The sequence below is a fragment of the Callithrix jacchus genome, chromosome 13 (genome assembly GCF_049354715.1).
Source record: "Callithrix jacchus isolate 240 chromosome 13, calJac240_pri, whole genome shotgun sequence".
Taxonomy (NCBI): Eukaryota; Metazoa; Chordata; class Mammalia; order Primates; family Cebidae; genus Callithrix; species Callithrix jacchus.
In genome coordinates, this window is record NC_133514.1 from 64,586,750 (window position 1) to 64,602,843 (window position 16,094).

Below are 16,094 nucleotides of genomic sequence, written 5' to 3' on the forward strand. Positions count from 1 at the left end.
CTCTTTACGTCCGAAGGCCCTGGAGTAGACGCTTCCGGCCATTCATACTGCCGTCGATCAGTATTCGGTAATTGGATTTTGTGCGCTATCGGAACCAAAGGGTGACGGCGCTGCTAAGATGAAGCTTGTGAGGTGAGGGGGTGACCAAGTAGCTCTGGGGACTGTGAAGGGCGGGCTTGGCCCGGAGTCCGGAAGGCTGAGGTCTCCCAGTTGCAGGAGGCGGGAAAGCCGCGTGTGCGCGGCCTGCTAACGGCCGGCCTCCTGAGCCCTCCGCTCGTTCTCTGGCTTGGGCTTCCGCGTGGGTAGCGCAGGGATCCCGGGTGTTTTCCAAGAGATGGGTATAAAGGCCGAGCGCTTTCTTTCCGCCTAGTGATTTAGAGATTTTAGGTTGCGGCGCCGCCGGGGCGCAGGTCGCTCTTGTGGTTACTGATTTTCTTTTTGAGTGAAATTCCAGTCTCACTTAAGAGTACTTAGAAGCTGTGTGAGCTTATCTGGAAATAATTACACCTCTTTGCAGAACATTTTAAGTCGGAGAAGGACTTGTGGCTCCACAAGTTTTTGTTTTAGTTTTTTCTTTTTTTAAATAAAGACAGTGTCTCACTTCGTTGACCTGGTCTCGAACTCCTAGGCTCAAGCGTTGCGCCCGCCTCGGCCGCCTAAAGGGCTGATATTACAAGTGTGAGCAACCGCGCCCGGCTGGTTTTTATCTTTTGATACTCCTTAGACTTATGAATGATTATTCCACCTCAATTTCCGGTTAAGGTAGGCTTTTGATTTAGGAAAATATCCTATAGGGCAGAAACTATCATAACGTAATTGTGGCTGATTATCCAGATAATACATAGTTCTCCTGTTTTATTTCTTTCGAAATAAATAAACCTGGTCGGTTAGGTGAATGTACTGAAGACTTTTTACTGATGTGAATAATTACTACCTGCAAGTAGATTTGGTTTTAGTGTTTTTCCTTGAGACTGAACCTGGGACAGAGGCAGACGTTTCTCATGACTAAGCCAGCAATTATAAATATTTAGCTCGTTTCTCTCTTGTTGAGTCAAGGATTGTCAATGTCCGCTAAATAGTTTATGGGCACCTGTTATATACTAGGCGCTGGTAATAGAATTTTTTAAAAGGCAAAGTCCCTGCTTTGTTGGAGCTTTCTGATTAGTGGTGACTACAGAAAAGTAGATAACGTCTGAAATAACGTTTGTTAGTTCGAAACGTTTTAAATAACATGAACTGACCTTCAATATCAGGGAGGAGGCTGCCCGCGCCTGTAATCCCAGCATTTTGTGATGCTGAAACGGGTGGATCACCTCAGGTCAGCAGTTCGAGTCCAGCCTGACCAACATAGTGAAACCCTGTCTTTACTAAAAATGCAAAAACTAGCCGAGCAAAATGGCAGGCGCCTGTAATCCCAGCTACTTGGGAGGCTGAGGCAGGATAAGCACTTGAACCGGGCAGGCGGAGGTTGCATGAGATCACACCACTGCACTCCAGCCTGGGAGACTCCGTCTCCAAAAAAAAATTATATTCAGGGAGGAGTTGGTACGAAAGACATTTAAGGTTAATTTTTAGTGTATTTTTATTTGAACTATAATTTTGGATAAGAAGTCCTAGAATTAATTAGCTCAGGATGGTGACGCATGCCTATAGTCCCACCTACTCGGGAGGCTGAGGCAAAAGAATTGCTTGAACTCGGGAGGCGGAGGTTGCAGTGAACCGAGTTCGTGCCTCTTCACTTAAGCTTGATGACAGAGTGAGAGTCCATCTCCAAAAAAGTCCTAGAATTTAAAGTACATTTTTTAGGCTGAGGCAGGCGGATCACCTGACGTCAGGAATCCAAGACCAGCCTGGCCAACATGGTGCGATCCCTACTAAAAACACAAAAATTAGCTGGGCATGATGAGGCGCTCCTATAATCCCAGCTACTGAGGAGGCTGAGGCAGGAGAATCACTTGGAACTCGGGAGGCGGAGGTTGCAGTAAGCTGAGATCCCGCCACTTCTGTACTCCAGCCTGGGCGACACAGAGACTCTATCTCTGTGGTTTTTTGTTGTTGTTGTTGTTGTTTTTTGAAATTTCTCCATACCTGCCAAGCTGAATCGTAATCTACTCATAGTTCAATTTTATGTAATACAGGTTGGATCCCGTTTGTCCCATTTAAAGATACTGCATGTTAAGACAATTTTCCCGTAATTTTTAATACTTGTACTGAATCCTGTTTTGTGTCTTAGGTAAAATATAGAAACAGTTTTTTTTCTTACTGGAGACTGTATTTTTCCTGCAGAAAGTGATTGTTTGACTAGTTTGCATTTTCAGTAGACTTTTATTTCTGTATCTCCATTGGCGGTGTTATCCTTATCCTCACTGTCACCCTAACCAAAAACCTGGGAGGTGAGCTTGACTTTTTCTCTCCTGATGTTCTTGACATTTGATAAGTTGCTGAGTTTGCCAATGTTACCTACTTCATACACGTGTCCCACGTTATCCTATTTTGATTGGTTTTTGGGTTCAAATAGTGTGTTTTGATACTGAGGGACACTATTATCTGACTATTTTATATCTAAGTTTCTCTAAGTAAAAATAATTCAGATATTAAAAGATTCATCTGAAAATAATTTGAATCCATTTGGTTCCTGGGCTCAAAGAGGGAAGGATATTTGGTATTTGTCCTGCCTGTAGTAGCCTCCATTCATTCCAGATACCACCACTGAGGTTCAGGCCCTTCCTATCCCACTCATGGTTTTTGTGTTTTCCTTCTTTGAGGTAAATATTTTATACAATGAAATGCAGTGTGTATTTCCTGGTATTGAAAAATGTGAACACTTTTTTTTTTTTTTTTTTTTTTGAGAAGGAGTTCCACTCTTGTTGCCCAGGCTGGAGTGCAATGTCACGATCTTGGGCCACCGCAACCTCCGCCTCCCAGGTTCAAGCGATTCTCCTGCCTCAACATCCCAAGTAGCTGGCATTGTAGGCATGTGCCATCACACCTGGCTAATTTTGTATTTTTAGTAGAGATGGGGTTTCTCCATGTTGGTCAGACTGGTCTCAAACTCCTGACCTCAGGTGATCCGCCCTCACCTTCCCAAAGTGCTGGGAATACAGGTGTGAGTCACTGTGCCTGGCCTGTAAAACTTCTTTTACTCACATGTTTTTGAGATTCATCCACATTGTCAAGTGCATCAGTAATTTGTTCATTTTTATTACTAGATATTAGTGCATTGTGTGTTTAGAAGTTCTGTATTTTAGGCCAAGGCAGGCGGATCACAAGGTCAGTTCAAGACCAGCCTGGCCAATGTAGTGTAACCCCTTCTCTACTAAAAATACAGAAATTAGCTGGGCTTGGTGGCACATGCCTGTAATCTGAGCTGCTCAGGAGGCTGAGGCAGAAGAATCGCTTGAACCCAGGACGCGGAGGTTGCAATGAGCAGAGATTGCACCACTGCACTCCAGCCTGGGTGAAAGAGCTAGACTCTGTCTCAAAAAAAAACTGTAAACAAACTTGAATGACTGGCAAACCAGTAGAAAATAAAAACTCAACCTAATTGAGAATGTGTGAATAATGTGAACAGACAATTCACAGAAGAAATACAATTTTCCCATATTCATGAAAAGATAATCTCACAAGTAATTAAGGAAAAACAAATTTTTCTTCCTATCAAATTGACAAAAATTGGAAGGATCGATAGCAACTAGTGTTGGTGAGGGTTTGCATAATTGGGTTAGTAATGGGGAAAAGTTGAAACAAACTAATGTCCATTAACAAGAGTTATAAATTTTGACATTTCCATATAGTGGAATACTTTTCAGTTCTTAGAATGTTATTTTGTTATTTTAGTGTTTTTTGAGATGGAGTCCTGCTCTGTGGCCCAGGCTGGAGTGCAGTGGCACTATCTCACCTCACTGCAACCTCCACCTCCTGGGTTCAAGCAATTCTCATGTCTCAGCCTCCCAAGTAGCTGAGATTACAGGCCTTCGCCACCATGCCTGGCTATTTTTTTTTTTTTTTTTTTGAGATGTAGCCTCACTTGGTTGCCCAGGCTGGAGTGCAGTGGTGCAATCTCGTCTCACTGCATCCTCTGCCTCCTGGGTTTGAGCGATTCTCCTGCCTCAGCATCCAAGTAGCTGGGACTACAGGCACATGCCATTGTGCCAGGCTAGGTTAATTTTTGTGTTTTTATAGAGGTGGGATTTCACTGTATTGGCTAGGCTGGTCTTGAACTCCTGACCTCAGGTGATTTGCCTGCCTCAGCATCCCAAAGTGCTGGGATTACAGGTGTGAGCCGCTGTGCCCCACCATAATTTTTTTTGGGACGGAGTTTCGCTCTTTTTACCCAGTCGCTGGAGTGCAATGGCGCAATCTCGGCTCACCGCAACCTCTGCCTCCTGGGTTCAAGCAATTCTTCTGCCTCAGCCTCCCGAGTAGCTGGGACTACAGGCATGTGCCACCATGCCCAGCTAATTTTTGTATTTTTAGTAGAGACGGGGTTTCACCATGTTGACCAGGATGGTCTCGATCTCTTGACCTTGTGATCCACCCGTCTCAGCCTCCCAAAGTGCTGGGATTATAGGCGTGAGCCACCGCGCCCGGCAATGTTTGTATTTTTAATAGAGGCAGGGTTTCACCATGTTGGCCAGACTGATCTTGCTCTCCTAACATCAGATGATCTGCTGGCCTCAGCCTCCCAAAATGCTGGATTACAGGCGTGAGTCACCATGCCCGGCAGAGGTTCTTAGAATGTTTTATATGTTTGTTGAAATGGAAATATGTCCAATATAAACTGTTAAATGAGAACTACAAATTATAGAACTGAGTAAAATGTAACCCAATTTATGTAAAAATAAATTTGTGTATATACTTATGAATGCATATAAAATGATCTGGAATAATATTCCAACATACCCACAGTGCAGGGGTTAGGAAGAGAGATTTTTACTTTACATATAGGTGTATAAGTTTGTAATCTTTTTTTTTGAAATGGAGTCTCGCTCTGTCACCAGGCTGGAGTGCAGTGGTGCGACCTCGGCTCGTAACCTCCACCTCCTGGGTTCAAGCAATTCTCCTGCCTTAGCTTCCCAAGTAGCTGGGACTACAGGTGCATGCCACCATACCCAGCTAAATTTTGTATTTTTAGTAGAGGCGGGGTTTTAGCATGTTGGCCAGGATGGTCTCGATCTCTTCACCTCATAATCAACCCACCTCGGCCTCCCAAAGTGCTGGGATTACAGGTGTGAGCCACCGTGCCCGGCCCATGCTTGTAAATCTTCTTACCAACTGTAATTCTTTATTTCTTTTTCATGATTTATAATCAGTCTAAGGTCTTGTATGTCTGGATTTGAGGTTTGAAAATTAGAAACATCCAAATGACAGCTTGTTAGTATTGTTATGCTCCTTCATAAAGGTTGAGGACATAATTCAGGAAAAGCTGAAATTGTTATGCATATTATTGATAGGAATTGATACAGGTAGCATCTAGCAGATTTTCAACATCTAGATGTTTCACCCTTTCAACTTAATAAATGTGATTTAAAGTGTTGCAGGTAAAAATTAATGGTTTTATTCCTATTTATAGATTTTTGATGAAATTGAGTCATGAAACTGTAACCATTGAATTGAAGAATGGAACACAGGTCCATGGAACAATCACAGGTATGGAGGTTGGACTGCTTTTATAACATTTTTTTTCTTCTCTTCCACCTGCTAGCTTCTTTTTTGGATTGCTTAATGAACATTATTGTAGTACAAATCCTTATTTTGTCTAAATTATTTAATTGATTTTTGGAGACAAAGTTTCGCTCTATCACCCAGGCTGGAGTGCAGTGGTGTGATCTTGGCGCACTACAACCTCCACCTCCTGGGTTCACGCGATTCTCCTGACTCAGCCTTCAAATATCTGGCATCACAGGTACCTGCCACATGTCTGGCTAATTTTTGTGTTTTTAGTAGAGACAAAGTTTCACCGTGTCGGCCAAGCTGGTCTTGAATTGGGCCAGGCTGGTCAGTAGACTTCAGATGATCCACAGGCATGAGCCACTGCACTTGGCCTAAGTAGGTATTTAGTTATCCCATAAGTAGGTATTTAGTTATCCCATTTGTTCAGATATGATTTGAGAAAGGCTTCAGTATTAGGTGTCAGCTATAATGTCATATTTTCACCCTGAAAAATCTTGCTTTGTATTTTGTAAAATCTTAGAATAATAGCTTAATGAGAAAAACAGATTGTGGCAGACTACTTAAGAGCCCGTGCAGCTTTATAATCAAAGTATTCTTAATAAAAGCAGTAACAATTTTTTATTTGTATACATAGAAGCAGAAACAAAGGTGAGGATAGTTTGGTAGAATGGGGCTTATGAGGAAGTTACAATGACTGGGAGAAACAAGTAAGAAACACCTGTCAAATTGGTAGCTCCTAAAGCCCAGTCAGGGTTCTTCCATGGCTTGCTGCATTCACTTCTGTAAGCAAAACATTAGTGTGCTAGGAAAAATCTCTAGGAAGGAAACACTGCTGATTTATACTAACATTATTCCCCCATTTACCAGTCGCACGTGCTAAATTGTGTCACAGAAAACTTACACTGTAGCAGAACAGTATTCTTTTGTAGTCCAGTATTTACTGTGGCTTGGTAGATTAATTAGTTGCCTTCCTTGTATCATACTAATAACTGCCCAATTCTTTTCCTCTTGAGGTGTGGATGTCAGCATGAATACACATCTTAAAGCTGTGAAAATGACCCTGAAGAACAGAGAACCTGTACAGCTGGAAACGCTGAGTATTCGAGGAAATAACATTCGATACTTTATTCTACCAGACAGTTTACCTCTGGATACACTACTTGTGGATGTTGAACCTAAGGTGAAATCTAAGAAAAGGGAAGCAGGTAAGTTTGAAGGAATATAAACATTTTTTTGAATGCCAATCCTAATCTACACTACTCATAATATAAATATTTGTAAACAACACAAGTGTCTTTGTTGCTTAATATTTCCTATAGTATGTATTATAACTCCTGGAGTTGCTGTTAAAAACATTGATGTATTTCCTGTTCAAAGGATTTATCATTTTCTGTCCCCTGCCCCCACTTTGGAAGATTTGGAGATGGACTCTTTATTCCTAGTATTCTGAAATTTCTTAATGTCTTGGTATAGGGGCTTCTCATGTCTGTAATTGCAGCTATTTGAGAGGGTGAGGTGGGAGAATTGCTTGAACCCAGGAGGTGGAGGTTGCAGTGAGCCAAGATGCCACCACTGCATTCCAGCCTGGGCAACACAGAGTGAGATCCTGTCTCAAAAATAAATAAATTAAATTAAATTTGTTTTTAGGCTGGATGCAGTGGCTCATACCTATAATCCCAGCACTTTGGGAGGCTGAGGTGGGCGGATCACCTGAGGGCAGGATGAACTCCCAGTCTGATCAGCATGGAGACTCTTTAACAGACCAGCCTGACCAATATGGAAAAACCCCATCTCTACTAAAAGAACTTTGTTTTCTTTTTTTGAGATGGAGTCTCGCTCTTGTCACCCAGGCTGGAGTGTAATGGTATGGTCTTGGCTCACTTCAACGTCCACCTCCCAGATCCAAGCTAATATTCTTCCTCAGCCTCCCAAGTAGTTGGGACTACAGGCTCTTGCCACCACACCCAGCTAATTTTTGTATTTTTAGTAGAGGCAGAGTTTCACCATGTTTGCCAGGATGGTCTTGATCTCTTGACCCCGTGATCTACCCACCTTGGCCTCCCAAAGTGCTAGGATTACAGGCGTGAACCACCAAGCCTTACCTATTTTCTTTCTTTAAAAAGAAAAAGAAGCCAGGCATGGTGGCTTCCAGTACTTTGGGAAGCCCAGATGGGTGGATCGCCTGAGGTCAGAGTTTGAGACCAGCCCGGCCAACATAGTGAAACTCCATCTCTACTAAAAACACACAAAAAAGAGCCGGGCATGGTGGTGGGTCTGTAAAGGCTGGACTGCAGAGTGAGACCCTATATCCAAAAGAAAATTTAGAATGTGACTGTATCAGGATTTTCTAATATTTATAGCTGTCTGAAGATGAAATGTTTATTTGGGTGATGAGTTCTCTGTCATCATGATACTCAACTTGAGTTAGGATGACCAAGTGACAGGGATATTGCTATATGGGTTAAAGCACTAGATTATGTTTGGGTCAAATGAATTTTAATTTTCTGAAGAGTTAATAAGATTGTGATTGATATCATAGTTATAAACTTTCCTGGATTTGAATTAACTTGCTTGGATTTTATTCAGTTACCAGACTCTGGCATCAGGTTATTCATGTTCTATTGATATATCTCTTCCATTTTTTGTGAGGTTCAAATCATTTTATGGTGAATTTGAGACATGATATAAAGAAAACATATTTAAAATTTGACAAATTTCTTAGTAAATAAATTGAAACAAATAATAATCTTCCTAGGCCTTTAGTTCTTGGTTCTGCATGATAATGTGTTGAGGGGGTGGCGGGAAATCTGAAGTCTTAACACATTTAAGAGAAGCTAGTTAAACTTAACTTTACTGTAACTGCTAATAAAGAGCTATAAACGGGGAAAGGTGTCTGTGTGTAAACGCTGTTTGTGGTGGCTAGGTAACATTCATGCAGAAGAGAATTGAATTTGCTTTGTTTTTCTTTTCCCTCAGTTGCAGGAAGAGGCCGAGGCCGAGGCAGAGGAAGAGGACGTGGCCGTGGCAGAGGAAGAGGGGGTCCTAGGCGATAATGTTTCTCATGATTACTGTTTCAAAGTCATATGGGATCTGGGATATTTTTTGTACAGGTTGTGTTTGTTTATGTCAGTTTTTAATAAACATAAATGTGGGACAGAGTGGTCTATTGAGTATATCAGAGTTTTAGTAGTTTCCTCCACATTCATAAGAATACCACAGTGAAAGCTAAGCATTTCTACTGGGCAGTTTCATTTTTAGATGATCAGGCTTTAAGTTTTGAACTAAAATTTTTATTTTTATGATAATAAAAATAAGGTTAAAAGAAAAGCCTCAGACAAATTAAATTTGACAGTTTAATTGAGCAAAGAACAATTCATAAATCAGCCCCTGAACCAGAATCGGTTCAGAGGCTTCAGCCCAGCTGCATAGTTGATGAGGATTTATGGACAGAAGAAGGAAAGAGATGTATGGAAAATGGAAGTGAGATACAGCAACAGCTGGATTAGTTACAGTTCAGCGTTTGCCTTATTTGAATATAGGTTGAACAGTTCGCAGCCTTTGATTGGCTGAAACTTAGTAATTGGCCCAAGAGTAGGGTACCATCTGTTTACATAACCAGTTAGGCTGCAGTTCACTTTGTACTGAGAAACCTTTAGGCTAAACTTAAGATATGTAAAGAGACAACTTTAGGCTAAACTTATATAGAATATATACCCTTTTACTTCACATGCACTGAATGTGCATTTTATTGCTTTACTCTGACATCATTCTGTGGCACCCACCTACAAGGGGAAGTAAGTTCTTTTTGGTATTTCAGAAACTAAAGTCCTTGTGGGATGGGGTCTAAAATTCTCAATTCCTGGGGGGCCGGGCGCGGTGGCTCAAGCCTGTAATCCCAGCACTTTGGGAGGCCGAGGTGGGTGGATCACGGGGTCAAGAGATCGAGACCATCCTGGTCAACATGGTGAAACCCCGTCTCTACTAAAAATAACAAAAAACTATCTGGGCATAGTGGCACGTGCCTGTAATCCCAGCTACTCAGGAGGCTGAGGCAGGAGAATTGCCTGAACCCAGGAGGTGGAGGTTGCAGTGAGCTGAGATCCTGCCATTGCACTCCAGACTGGGTAACGAGCGAAACTCTGTCTCAAAAAAAAAAAAAAAAAAAAAATTTCGCTGTTCCTGAGTTTTACTCCACAGAGTCTAAGGTACTTGGTAAAAAGTTGTCTTCTATATTAAGGGTCATTGCTTTTGTTTTCTAGCTGCTGATTTTTGTTTCTTTTGCTTTTTAATCAGTTCTCAATAGGGTATAGTTTTAATGTTCTCCAAGTTGAAACTTGGAGTTAAATGTTCACTAGATTATCAGTTGTGAGCAGTGTTAAAACAGGTTAATGTGGAATGTACGTCAGTGCATCCTTTAAGGGGTTCTTTGAGAATAAAAGAGAAAAGAGCTACTTCATTTGACTGCAAAACTGTTCTAATTGTTAATAAAGATTTTTAAAAAATGGTTCTAATTGGTTAAGCTCAGAAAAATGCCTCTCTGTATCAGTTTTTTGTAAAGATTACTACCAAATATTTATATGCTAAGGAAAAAAACTGAGGATGTGGGTGACTTAAATCTGTATTTTCTTCATGCATGTGAATTGTTAAATAGGGAAATTTTCTGCAAAGATTGTTACCTAAAAAAAGTTTAAGTCCTATAAGAGGTTTATATAAATTGAGAGCAAGAGTGGGGATGTGTATGTTTTAAAGAAGTCACTATAGCTTGCAGGGACTCGGTGGGTGCTGCTGGATGCCCCCTCCCCGGCAAAAATAAAGAAGTCACTATAAAACGTGCATATAAATGTATATTATATAAATATAGTATATAATAAATTTGAATTTACTTGATGAGGTAAGATACTTTAAAAACATTATCGGCTGTGTGCAGTGGCTCAAATCTATAATCCCAGCACTTTGGGAGGCCAGGGTTGGGGAATCACTTGAGGTCAGGAGTTCGAGACCAGCTTCGCCAACATGGTGAAATCTCATCTCTACTAAAAAATAAAAAAAAATTAGCTGGACATGGTGCTGGCACCTGTAATCCCAGCTGTTTGGGAGGCTGAGGCAGGAGAATCATTTGAACATGGGAGGTGGAAGTTGCAGTGAGCTGAGATTGCGCCACTGTACTCCAGCCTGGGCGACCGAGGGAGTTTCCATCTCAAAAAATTGTATATATATTTATACTAATAGATATTAATATAAATGTGGAATGTACCTGTCATAAGATATATAAATTTATATATTAGTATAAATACATATTAGCTAATATATCTATTTTAAGTATCTTACCTCATCAAGTAAATACTTTTTTATTTTTCCACAGTTGATGTTCTGTTTTTTCATAAGTCATTGAAGTTATGTAGTAATTAGCTTTTTCTCCCCCACAAATTATCGGCAGTGGTCATCCAGTTTTATTACAGGTTCTATGATCCAAAAGGGGATGTATGAAATTAATGATGATTAAGACAATTCTTTAATAGTATATTAAAGGTGGGTCGGCATGACAAGATACAACCAATATGTAATTTTTTGCCTTCATTAATTGAGCTGGGGAATAAATATCTGGATTTCATTCTTTTCCATCTTCTGATCTATTGGTGCTCCTATTGGTTGTATCCAAGCAGAAGACAAAAGGGGAGAGACTCCTGTAATGCAGCAGGTGGAGAGGAGATTTGAAGGGGTCAAACAGAAAAACCCTGCAAGAGTAGGAAATCAACATAGTTGGCTCTGTCCTCATGGAACTTACAGACTAAAAGGAAAGCAGGTACCACATAAAAATTGGAGCTGGATACCATGGTGCACACCTGTAGTCCTTGCTACTGGGGATGCTAAGGCAAGAGAATTGCTAGAACCCGGGAGTTTGACGCCATAGCATGCTATGATTGCAACTTACAGCCCTCCAGCCCTGGGTAATCTAGTGAGACTTGACTCTTAAATTTAAAAATTTTGAAAATAGCCCGCATAACATAAGAGATCTAAAATTATGTTTTTGGCCTGGTGTGGCAGCTCACGCCTGTAACTCGAACACTTAGGGAGGCCAAGGTTGGCAAATCTCTCAAGGTCAGCAGTTTGAGACCAGCCTGGGTTAACACGGTGAAACCCCGTCTCTATTGAAAATAGAAAAGTTAGCTAGGTGGTGTGGTCGGTGTCTGTACTCCCAGTTACTCGGGAGGCTGTGGCAGGAGACTCGTTTGAACCCTGGAGGAAGAGGTTGCAGTGAGCCGAGATCATACCACTGCACTCCAGCCTGAGTGACAGTGAGACTGTCTCAAAAAAAAGAAAAAATTGTTTTGAGAGTTTTCATGTCTAGGATGTTTGCAGTGTGAAGCCAGTCTAATAACAGTTTAAATGTAATAATAGACCACAGTGGATACTAGATTGAGTTTGTTCCACTAGAGGTCATTATTTCATTTTCATGTGAAAGGGCTAAAATTGTGTGAAGAAAAAGCTATTTGAACTAATTACCATCATTTGCTATAAAGAAAGAATTGTAGTATGAATAGAAAACAGACTAAAGTTTAACATGTTTTTTTGTTGAGACAGTCTCATTCCGTCACCAGGCGCCAGCCAGGCTGGAGTGCAGTGGTGTAATCTTGGCTCACTGCAACCTCCGCCTTCTGGGTTCAAGTAATTCTTCTGCCTCAGCCTCCCGAGTAGCTGGGACTACAGGCGCGTGCCACCAAGCCCAGCTAATTTTTGTATTTTCAGTAGAGATGCGGTTTCACCATGTTGGCCAGGATGGTCTCAATCTCTTGACCTCTTGATCTGCCCGCCTCGGTCTCCCAAAGTGCTGGGATTACAGGTGTGAGCCACTGCCTGGCAACATGCTTCTCTTGACCGCTCTTCACCACCACACCCCCACCTCGCAAAAAAAGGCAGATAGCATCTTAGGGCTGCAGCATTTTGTACACATCTGATATTAAAAGCCTGAGATGTTACATATGAACTTAAGTTTTTTTTAAAGAAATGTTTTATGAATATTGATAGAAAATCCAGCCGGGCGTTGGTGGCTAAAGCCTGTAATCCAAGCACTCTGGAGGCCAAGGCGGGTGGATCACCTAAGGTTGAGAGTTCCAGAGCAGCCTGACCAACAAAGTGAAACCTCTTCTTAAAAAAAAAAAAAATCCAAAGTGAAAGAATAGAAAATGAAATTTCACAGTTTCTTTTAATCTATCACAATTATGCAAGCAGGGCTTAGTATTTTGAAATGGATTAAATGTAGTCAAAAAAGCAATTCATGTATTACCTATAATAGATATATAACATTTAATAACATATAGTTCTTGTTCCTGAAGATTTAACCTAAAAAAATGCCTCCATAATGAGAAGAATCTCTGTCATAAATAAATAGCAGACATTTTCTAAAGGAATTAAAAGCATATCTGAGCCAGGAGCGGTGGCTCATGCCAGTAATCTCAGCACTTTGGAAAGCCGAGGCGGGCGGATCACGAAGTCAGGAGTTTGAGACCAGCCTGGCCAACATAGTGAAATCCTGTCTCTATGAAAAATTAAAAAATTAGCAGGGCCTGGGGGCATGTACCTGTAGTCCCAGCTACTTGGGAGGCTGAGGCAGGACAATCGCTTGAACTCAGGAGGCAGAGGTTGTGGTGAGCCGAGATGGCGCCACTGCACTCCAGCCTGGGCAACACAGAGAGAGTCTGCCTCAAAAAAAAAAAAAAAAAAAAAAAAAAGTATATACTGGCCTTTATTACTTAATGTGAAATTCTTGTGGATCTGTGAAATAACACTTCTTATAATACTTTTTTATCTTTTTTTTTTTTTTTTTTTTTGAGATAGAATCTCGCTCCTTCACCCAGGCTGGAGTGCAGTGGCATGATCTTGGCTCACTGCAACCTCTACATCCTGGGTTCAAGCGATTCTCTTGCCTCAGCATCCCAAGTAGCTGAGATTACAGGCATACGCCACCACACTCAGTTAATTTTTGTATTTTTAGTAGAGATGGGGTTTCACCATGTTGGCTAGGCTGGTCTCTAATGCCAGACCTCAAGTGATCCACCTGCCTTGGCCTCCCAAAGTGCTGGGATTACAGGTGTGAGCCACCACACCCAGCCAATAGGAGTACTTCTTTTTTTTCTTTTTTCTGACTACCAATGTGACTGAATTTGGAGAAGGAATACTTTTGAAAAGGAAGATGAATTTTGCAATATTTAGTTCTTTCTGTGTGGGAACATAGTAGTGTTCTCTATCTGAACCAGCTTTTCTTCTCAGTGAAGTTTTAGAGTTTTATGTATTTCATATATTTTGAGGAATGTTAGTATATGGTGAGATTCAGTTTACGAAGAAAATCGTAATAATAGCAAGTCTCTAGATATCCATTGCAGTCAATTCTTGGTAATTTCAGCAGTTCTGTAAAGTTGCTGTTCATATTAAACCACTATTTCTAGGAAAAATACAGGGTTAGGTTCCTGCTAGCCTCTAGTCACATTTTCACCAACCAACCAATACATAACCCTGTTTTATGAGTGTTTCTGTTTAAAGACACTTTATTCAATATATATGTACTACTGATTTGTTAATTCATGGCTAGCAGCACTGTAACTCATTCATGAACAAAGCTTATCTAACACTTATTTTCTCAAAAAGGTACATTACAGCCTTCTTGCATTTAGGAACACAACAGCACTAAACCTGGGGACCTTTTTTTTTTTTTTTTTTTTTGAGACGGAGTTTCGCTCTTGTTACCGAGGCTGGAGCGCGATCTCAGCTCACCGCAACCTCCGCCTCCTGGGTTCAGGCAATTCTCCTGCCTCAGCCTCCTGAGTAGCTGGGATTACAGGCATGCGCCACCATGCCCAGCTAATTTTTTTGTATTTTTAGTAGAGACGGGGTTCCACCATGTTGATCAGGATGGTCTCGATCTCTTGACCTCGTGATCCACCCGCCTCGGCCTCCCAAAGTGCTGGGATTACAGGCTTGAGCCACCGCGACTGGCCGACCTGGGAATCGTTTTAAATGACAAAACCTCTAACGAAAATCACAAAAAATGCAAAAACTATGGCTCCAAATCGACCATGGAAAGTATGTTTGTTTATAGCATGAGAGCTGAAACAGGAAGACAGGAGTGGCGCTTTATTCAACCTCACACATAATTGAAAATACTGCGATTGTTGATTTTGGTGTTACAAGTAAATTTTAGCAAGTATGTAACTCCCAAATACAGAATCCATTAGGATCTGCAATATTTAATGTGGTTTTTGTTTGTTTGTTTGTTGTTTTTTGAGACGAAGTCTTGCTCTGACGCCAGGCTGGAATGCAGTGCAACCTCCAACTCCCTGGTTTAAGCCATTTTCTTGCCTCTGCCTGCTGAGTAGCTAAGATTATAGGCACATGCCACGATGCCCTGCTAATTTTTGTATTTTTAGTAGAGACGGCAGTTTCACCATGTTGGCCAAGATGGTCTCGATTCTCCTGACCTCAGGTGATCAGCCTGTCCTGGCCTCTCAAAGTCCTGGGATTACAGGCCTGAGCCACCATGTCCGGCCAACATAATTTAATATTTAACATATTTGGTAAGATTGTACCTAAGTATTTTATGTATTTTTGTTACTGCAGTAAAGGGATATTTACCCAATGCATTTGAATTCTATTTATTCTAATGGATTTTTTAAAAAATATGTTTTTATATCTGACTTGGGATGCATCATGAATAGCATTTATTTATTTAGAGACAGGAGGAAATTTAGATTTGGCATCAAACTTAAATTGACAGGGCTTTTTTTCTTTGGTGCCATTTGTGTTCCTAAATGCATAAAATAATTATGCATCTAAAAATTGATCTCTGGCTTGGTGTGCAGTGGCTCATGCCTGTAATCCCAGCAGTTTGGGAGGCTGAGGGGTGGATCACCAGAGGTCAGGAGTTCCAGACCAGGCTGGCTGACATGGTGAAACCCCATCTCTACTAAAAAAAAAAAAAAAATACAAAAATTAACCAGATGGGGTGGCAGGTGCCTGTCTGCTGCCTGTCTGGCAGGTGTGGTGGCAGGTGCCTCAGCTACTCTGGAGCCTGAGGCAGGAGAATTGCTTGAACCCAAGAGGTGGAGGTTGCAGTGAGCTGAGATGATGCCACTGCACTCCAGCCTGGGTAACAAAAGCAAAATTCCACCTCTAAATAAATAAACATTGATCTCTTAGATTTGATTGACTAGGGAAATTTTAGTCTGGTTCATTTGGCTCTTAAGGGTACTACAACCACTTTGTCTTTTAAAGTGTAACATGCATTGTGAATTTGCAAGTTCAGTAAAGATTTTCCATGTTTTCTAGAACTTTGTCATTTTCCCCTTGTGTGGAGCAGTTGCAAAAATCAGCTCTAGCCTTTTTTTTTTTTTTTTAATTTCTGAGTCATTAATCCAATAACAATACCA

At 41.1% G+C, this 16,094-nt stretch overlaps 1 protein-coding gene across 1 annotated transcript; it reads left to right on the forward strand.

Annotated features, from left to right (window-relative positions):
* Window positions 1-21: 21 nt before the first annotated feature.
* On the forward strand, window positions 22-10,203 carry SNRPD1 (small nuclear ribonucleoprotein D1 polypeptide). The gene is made up of 4 exons (XM_017963918.4): window positions 22-132; window positions 5,573-5,649; window positions 6,687-6,878; window positions 8,650-10,203. Exons 1-4 carry the CDS (start codon window positions 119-121, stop codon window positions 8,724-8,726), a joined length of 360 nt encoding a protein of 119 aa, XP_017819407.1. The 5' UTR covers window positions 22-118; the 3' UTR covers window positions 8,727-10,203.
* Window positions 10,204-16,094: the final 5,891 nt, after the last annotated feature.